Genomic DNA, 8831 nt, shown 5'->3' with positions numbered 1-8831 from the left:
GGACGAGTAGGAGCGTGTGTACGAGTGTGTGAAAGAGACACTTACTCTCCTAACTACTACTGGGAGACACACACTTTCCTCACCCAACTCAAAGAAGCAGCAAACCCTGGAGATTTATTTATTTTTTTTGCCTTCATTTAAACCCCCAAAAATTTCTAATTATTCTCTCAAGCATCCATCTTTTCCTTAAGACTTGCCTGCTGGGACTTAATTTTCCACCCCTCTCTAGGAATTCTATGTACTGATCAATAGACAATTTCCATCCACACAAGACATACCTCATGGATTTGTACCTGGTTGGATATCTCATGTGCATGTGGTTGTCCAGCTCTCGGGTGCTTGGAGGCTATCCCATCTGGTGGTGAGTAGCAACAATCCCCACTTTCTGCATCACTTTCTCCAGTAGCACTGGGGGAGAATGCTGGTCAGTGATCATTTTTCAGAGGGCAGTAAATACAGAACACTTTCAGTTGACTGCGTGGAAAAAAGCTTCTCGGCTCAGTCCAAAGAATCTTAACCTCAGCCACTGGAGGGACGGAAATGCTAGCCTGTCTTTTTCCTCACTGCCGTGTTCCGCCCGGCTCCATTTATGTTGAATGTTCGAAATAGGCTGTTTTTGAAGCTCGGAGTGTTGTGAAATAGATGCAGCGTGTTTGTCAGAGATAAGGTTAGGTTAAGGTGTCAGCCAGCAGGCTGCTGGATGGGGATATTGTTGTCTTCGCTAATAGCCTCAGCACTCCAGCCGTGTTAGGAGTGTTAATTGGGGCATTAGTGTGGATGTCCCTTGGCTTGGGTCTCAATAAATTCATTGGGGTTTAACCCTAAGTATCATTACACTATAAACCAGAAGCTGCTTTAGACATTTAATTTTCTCTAAAATCATTGTGTTGTGTATTATAATCATATTTGTCATTTAAAATACAATGACTGTCCATTAACCTGTTCAATGAAATTCTCCAAATAAAAGCTTATTTTCCAGCATAATCCATAAAAAGTATAGCGAAACGGGCCTGAAGTATACTGAAATAAACGATATATGATTACTTTTCTGTTTTTTAATTTGAAATCAAAACATTTTATATCATCATGGCATGAAAAATTGAGATTAAAGTGAATTCTACCTATTATATTCAAAATTCTTCATTCATTTTCCTTGATATGTTGAATTCAGTCATATAAGAACAAATTAAATAATAACTACTTTAATTAGATTATTCTAAAAGATATTCAAATATTGAATATTGTATCAAATTTTAATTTAAATCTATTCATAATATATATATATATGTATTTCCATGTGTTCAAATGCTATTCTTATTTGACATTATGCTAGTACTGTTAAAGTACTTATGTTCAGTAGATTTTGCTAAATTCTGCAGGGATCATATTTACCTCCGAATGGTGCTGATATGTCATAGTTCCTCTAATTACCCCATCCTCAAAATGCCACTGACCTCACAGGGTTCTCTTGTAACATGAGTCTTTTTGCAAAAATATTTGTGTAGGCGTACGACAAAAGCCCCCCTGGCTCATGATACAATACTTGTCAGAACTAATGTGCTTTAGTAGTCCCAGTTAGCATGTGGTCCCCGCTGCACTCTCGTTCCAAACCACCAGCATCTTCTGGTTTCGTTTATGGAGCGATGGTTGCCAAACATGCAGTCGCACTCATATGCTTACACACATAAAGGCCACGGGGCTGAAGCATTATTATTTGCGTGGCTTTTACTCATATACTGGCATTTAGTGCCACCAGACGAAACTGACAAAGAGCAAAGGAGTCTCGAGTCATTGACCCGCAGCTGTTTCTTCTGACGACGGTGTAATATTCACCCACTGACAATGCATAACCACTTTGATGATTTAGGTAAATTTAAATTGGAGGGGAGAGAAAATGAGAGCGTGAGAAAGAAAGTGATGCAAAAACGTACATGGCTGCAGGTAAATAGATGGGTAGATGTGTCATCACTTCTTGTCTTCTACCTGAAGGAGTCTGAATGGCATCAGTGAACCTGCATTCCAAACAAACAAAACAAAACAAAAAACACAGAAATTGATTAATAGAAAATATGTAGCAGGTGAAATACTAAAATGTATGCATACTTTCAAAGCTGGTGATTTAACATGCACATTTAACCATTTTTTTGTGATAAAATAAATAGTCTAACATTCAAAATCTGTGTTTTGGTCTCACATTCATGTTATTTTATATGATGCAGCCATACATTTGTATAACAGTTATTCCTAACAAATTGAGTTTTAGTTAGTTTTGGTCAAAACAAATAATATAATAATTAATATGATAATAAATAAAATCATTATTAGTATAATAATGTAAATCAACCTGATTAAAATAATAAAAAATAAAAAAAACATTTTAATTTATTATTTTTTTATTTCACTTTTAAAGGCTATTACAGAAAATTTATATAATAGAAATAGTAATAATTGTTTTGTTGTTGTTGTCATTTTGGTATGTTTTAAAGGAAACGTATTTTTGTCTTATAGTGAGAATTTATTCCATCCTGGTAGATCCTTTCCGTTTAATCCCTTCACATCTGAATAGACTTTAAATCTATGATGAACAGTGTTGCAATAATCAGGCCAATTTCTTCCCTAATCTGTTTCAACAGCTTACCAGGCCGCTAATATCTGACTTTATCCTCTCAAGATGAACTAATTAAGCTCAGTCTTAAGCAGGGAGAGCTATTGAAAGCGATCAGCCTGTCTAGCTTTGTTCAATTTCACATGCATTACAGATGATGAGCAGGCTGAGACACAATCAGCAGTCACTCCAAATACCAGACAGAAAGAAACAAGGTATTTGTGGCTTCTTCCCATAACAGCACCGCAAAGCCACCAACCGTTCAGATCCAGCTGGCTGTTTGCACCGCCGTTCATCTGTTATCTATCAAAACTTCAGCTCGGTTACAACACAACAGCTCAGAAGAGGCCTGACCTCAGATGATCAAGTCACGGCTTGACCTGGAAACACTTTTCAGTAGCTCTTATTATCTGAAGTACCTGTCAAAACAGTGGAAGTCAACTGTGCAAAACCATATTTAATATTATTCGAGATGTTAATCATTAAAACAATGTATTCAAATTATTTACATTTGAATTATGAAATTAAAAATCAATATTTGCTGTAAAATTAATATTTGACATTAATTGTTTCATTTTGTGCACAATCCACTTTTTGCAACAAAAAAAAAAAAAAAAAAAAATAGATCTGCTTATAACGTTGCAAAATAGCAGAGCAAAACTCTTTTTTAAACTTTTTTATATACATATAATATGGATTCAAGCTGCTTTTTTTGTTATTGCAACAAAGCCTATGCGGATTTAAGGACATATAGGCTTTCATAGTTCTCAAAAAGAAAGAGCCCTTTCAGACGGAAACATACACAAACACTTAACATAAAACTCTAATTCTGAAATAATTAAAATTCGGAAAACTCTTTTTTGAGAGAATAGGCATGAAGGAGACAGCATCAGGAGGCCAGTAAGCATTCTGACCTGCTCTGGTCTCCTGCTGGCTTCAATGGGACTTGACTCATCTCTGCGAGAGAGGAATGTCATTATACACCCTTCATACCAAACTCCCCCCTGCATGTCAGCCGGTGTCACTGCTTTAATGATACCGCAAGAAAATCCACCAGCTGCAATTCAGTGTGAAAAGATCAAGGATGTTCGGGGATAATGGGGGCCACTTAGGAAAAGGAGGGTGAAACAGATAGCCCCGTCAGAAGAGTATTACTTTTCAAATGTATTGGTTTAATATCAGTTGCAAATACAATTGCAATAATAGCAATCGCATACACTCTTTGAAGAAAAGGTTCTATATAGGCTTGTGTCAGTTGCTTCTTATATAAAACCTTTAAGAGGTTCCTATCATGGGATAATTTTTTGGAATTAGTTTTAACTAATTAATTTTGTTTTGATTCATTTGTTATTTTGATTACATGTTAATGAGTTAAACAGCTTGTAAACATACGTTATCACTAGAAAAAATGAAATAACCTGTTAAACATGAAAGTATGCAATCATTTAAGACATTTCTCCTTATATAGAAACTTTTTGGCGGTTCATTAATTTGACACGTATGATCCTATGGTACGAACCCTGGTACGATCACACCGGTGTGATTAGAACGTTCAGTGCTTCACGTGATCAACTGCCAAATTCAAATGTGCGTGCGTGCGCGCTTTGCTGATGCTAACCAGAGACGGACACGAGCAGCGCTTTTTCTATATCACTTCATCAGTGTTTTCAACCGCATAATCTTTATTTTAGTTTTCAAACATTTAAATACACATAAGTACTAACAAAAAATACAGTTTGTAAAATACACACTGATATCTACAAAAGTGGCAATAACGATCACTTCCGTAATAGTTAGACGATACGTTTTATTCATGTAACATACACATTGTGTAAGTAACTTTAAAGTTTACTCTATTCTTTTCCTAGTTCACCGGCTCACTTACTTTCATGTATTTCGGGAAAAGAGGATGAATTCGCGTGTTGTAAATCCAACAGATCCGATTCTCTGTAACGTTAGGCGACTGCTGCGCAAACATGGCGGCGCCCTTCGCTCGCATCTAACGCGATCGTTATAAAGGTGTTTAAACAGCTAAACACATCCACTTGCACATATTTGACAATCGGAATATCAGATATTTCATGCTATAGTTAACAAATGTGTTTATATTTTGAATGAAAAAGGAAAAATAAAATAAAAGCAGATTATCTGTTATCCAGCGCTATTGTGGCTGCGGTGTGTCACGTGACAAGCAATGACGCGTCACCATGGAAACACTCAAGCTGGGGGCTCAGCCAGAATATTTTAAATTTACTTGTGAATGGGTTAAGATTGAGTCAAGAACCATAGGGTTCTATATAGAACCCCACTTTTTTCTTGGAGTGCAGGTTCATTTTTTAGGTACATTGAAAAAAGGTGTAAGATCTACTTTGAAACATTTTTTACAAATAATAATTACAACAAAAAAACAAAAAAAACATTGACTAAAATGTGAAATTTTGAAATACATAAACTGAAATAGTATTAATTAATTAATTTGCAAAATGTACCCTAATAATCTTTAACTTCAAAACATTTTTTATAGTGTAGAAAAGTGACAGAAACAAGTGATAAAAGCCATCTAAATTCCATTTAAATCACAGTTTTTGTCTCATCTACACATGGACCCCGCCGTAAACAGCATAGCATTAAGACGGGAGAGAAGATTTTGTTGAATAAAGCCGTTGTTTTTTATTAATTTATTTATTTATTTATGTTTTTTTTTGCACACAAAAAGTATTCTCATCGCTTCATAACATTGAATTGAACCACTGTATTCACGTTGACTATTTTAACAATGTTTTTTTGTATGTACTTTGTACTACTTTACCTTGAATGATGGTAATTACGTTGCTTTCTATGGGAGATAAAAAAGTAGTAAAAAAGTAATCTGATTACATCATTTGCATTACTTGTGATGTGTTACACCTAACACTGATAAATCACAGTTTTTGTCTCATCATAGGCAGGGCGCCTATTGTGAAATCTCATTGGTCACAAATTCTGCCCCACATAACTGTATATTAAGCACTAAACAGTTAACTTTTGATTACCTGATATTTTGTCATGTTGCAGTTTCAACAATTTGCAATTTGCTTGTTAGGGCACAGAGAGAAGTTTAATATGACTGACAGCCATGCACAGAGGTGCATTATTAACCTTATTATCTGGATTAGGAAGAAGAACGCACAGTTACCCTCATTCAGGGTTCGATGATGAATGGGTACGGCCTACACCTGTGTTCTCTAGATCATCCAGACCACCTGAGGTTATCTCTGGAGTCATCCTATCACACACACACAAACTTTAAATAGAGAGAAAAAAAGTGGTGAGAGGTTTCTTTAAAGGCATAGTTCACCCAAAAAAATGAAAATTCTGTCATCATTTACTCACCCTCATGTCGTTCCAAATGACTTTCTTCCATGGAACAGAAAATGAGAATTTCTTAAGAATGAATCATTCATGCCAGCCGTTTGAATTGGATCAGCAGATTCACTAAAAAGATCGCATTGAAAAAATGATTTGTTCACTAAGCAAGAATGCAATTCTCTCATAATTCTGTACAGTTTTAGAAGAAAATATGGTTCAAATTATATTAATTATCAATTTCACAATAAAAGTGCATTAGACATACTATCTGCCCAGTCTGTAGCTACCGCATTTTGACATTTGGCTAATGCTTGGTCAGGCTTCCGAATGGAATTGGAAAAACCATCTTGGCTCTGGTGAAAACCAAACTTCTACGTCCATCTCAGTAGGACTTTAGGGAGTTGTGTAATACATCACAACTTTAATCAAAAGTGTCAGCTTGCTTACGTAGGGAGTGCCGGTGGAGTCAGAGTTGTTAGCGCTTTCTAGCTTCCTGACAGCTCCACTAGTTGAACAGTGACAGGCGGCAGCTCCCGGAGACAGAGCCCCGAAGCCATACGTCACAGTAGTTTCCGCAGCACAAGGCCAGCAGTCTCAGAACTGAGGTTTAGGGCAGAGTAAATGACAACAGAAGTTATCATACTGTCCTTACATCACTTGGAGCACTGCACCAAGTACAAAAAAAATGTTAACTGGTAATTGTATTTTACGATGTGCTAACTGGTTCAGTCTGGTCAATAACAACAAACCAGCTACAAGCAAATATAACCAGCTTCAGGAAGTCTAGCTGGATTTTGGAACATGGTGCCTGGTTGAGTAGCCAATGACCAGCTTGGACAAGTTAGAAACCAGCTACTGTGTTTCATAACAGGAGCTTAAGATGGATTTCAGGGGTATTTACAGTGTGGTGCATTTTATTAAACTCAAAAATAATAATGCAAGCATCCTAAATCATTCCTCTTAAAATTATACTTTGGCAGCAAAGTGAAAATGGAAAAATGTTCAGCAACCTAGTCCTAAATAACAAAGGCTAAACTAATAAATCTATGTAATAGTAAACAGTGTTGGGGAAAGTTACTTTTAAAAATAATGTGTTGTCGGCGCCAGTAGCCTAGTGGTTAGCGCGCCGACATATGGTGCAAATGCGTTCACGGCAACCTGAGTTTGATTCCCGTCTCGAGGTCCTTTGCCGATCCTACCCCCCCTCTCTCTGTCCAGTGCTTTCCTGTCTGTTCTCTACTGTCCTCTCCAAATAAAGGCACAGAAACCCCATAAATATAACTTTTAAAAAAAGTTATTTGTTATTGTAATATTGCGTTACTTCATTAAAACAAGCAACTAATTGAGTTACTTTTATGGAAAGTAATATGTTACGCATTACCTTTTCTCACCTGGGCTGTTTATTTGTTTGTTTGTTTTTATAAAATAATAAAAAGTTCTATTTTTGACAAATGTAAAGGCCCTTTCACACCAAAAGTCAAATGAATAAGCCTCAGGCTGAAGGAAATGCAAATTCACACCTGTATATTAGAGGGCGCAGCTTAAACAACATTTTCAGCTATGCTGCCATTCTGGATTGCACAAGAAAAGGGCGCATACAGGAGAAGAAAGTTCAGCAATAAAAAAAATGTGATGTTTATCTAAAGTCATTTTTTTCTAATTAGTATGGTTGAATTGGATAATCAAAGGTCAGCAGAAAAGACATTGGTTAATAAAGTGAGATGTTATTTAACAATTAATTACAGGTTTGTTAATATTCTGAGTTTGCATTATTCTTTTTTAGGGATACTGTTTTAGAGCAAGTGAGAAATCTAAATGCATGTTCACATTTAGTCTAGAACTACAATAACCATCATGTTCAAACAGTGCACGGTTTCTCTCAACATGGGGACAGGAGAGGGGTCAGTCTATAAATGGGGGGAAAAAAGCAAAGCATTCATTAAATTTGATTTAAATTTAAAGTACTGCGTTACTTTACAAGTTACTTGAAAAAAGTAATCTGGTTACATAACTTGTGTTACTTGTAATGCGTTACACTCAACATTGTACCAAGTACATGTATAATACATATATACTTTTTGTACAAACAACTCTCAAAACAATCTTTTTTTTTTATTTAAATTTTTATCCTGTCCAGTGTTTGCGTAAAGCTCTGTCCATATCTCACTGGTCCATATCTGTCCTGTTAGTTAAACATCAAATATTTTCTGATTGGCTGTGATTGTGTTACGTTGAGCAGTTTCTCATTCCGTGTGGACAAAAGAACTGTTTGCCAAACTTTGCATTATGCTTGGTAAAGGGGTATAAGACAAGCATTTGCCACTGAATTAGACCACCCCAATTCCAGCCACACTCCTTCTTTCCTAAAACCTGCCCCACCAAAGAAAAGAAAATTTGAACATATAAACTTTTTCATTTTACTGTATTTTAATAATAATTATGTAAAATTCAAATAGGCTTTGCATATCTTTATTGGAAAGAGTTTAAACAATGTTTTTCATGCTTGCTCAATGAACCATACTGCACATGCACCTATAGAACAGTCCTTAAGACCCTAAAGGTTTACAGACTTAAAGTCACAGTTCCAATAACTTAGGACATTAAAGAAACCTTTCCACTGACTCTGAAAAAGACCAGGAAAAAGATGCCCAGGGTCCCTGATGATCTGCGTGAGCATGCCATAGACCTGTTGCGTGGAGGCATGAGGACTGCAGATGTGGCCAGAGCAATAAACTGCAATGTCCGTCATGTAAGACGCCTAAGACAGTGCTACAGTGAGACAGGAAGAACAGCTGATCGTCCTTGCAATGGCAAACCACGTCTAACCATATGTCCCCCCCAGTGTTCGAGAACTCGAAGTGTGGAGTAACATCTCACA

General features: G+C 36.4%; 1 protein-coding gene across 1 annotated transcript in view; it reads left to right on the top strand.

The window, feature by feature from the left end:
- Positions 1 to 281: 281 nt before the first annotated feature.
- The window catches only part of wnt3 (wingless-type MMTV integration site family, member 3), a 33987-nt gene continuing 25437 nt past the window's right edge, over positions 282 to 8831 (top strand). The window contains exon 1 of the mRNA XM_067368995.1: positions 282 to 361. Within this exon, the coding sequence (XP_067225096.1) occupies positions 282 to 361 (80 nt within the window). The remainder of the gene's footprint in view (positions 362 to 8831) is intronic.

Source organism: Chanodichthys erythropterus, chromosome 19, assembly GCF_024489055.1.
Source record: "Chanodichthys erythropterus isolate Z2021 chromosome 19, ASM2448905v1, whole genome shotgun sequence".
NCBI lineage: Eukaryota > Metazoa > Chordata > Actinopteri > Cypriniformes > Xenocyprididae > Chanodichthys > Chanodichthys erythropterus.
The sequence above is the reverse complement of the archived record's forward strand: the minus strand, read 5'-3'. Positions and strand labels throughout refer to the sequence as shown.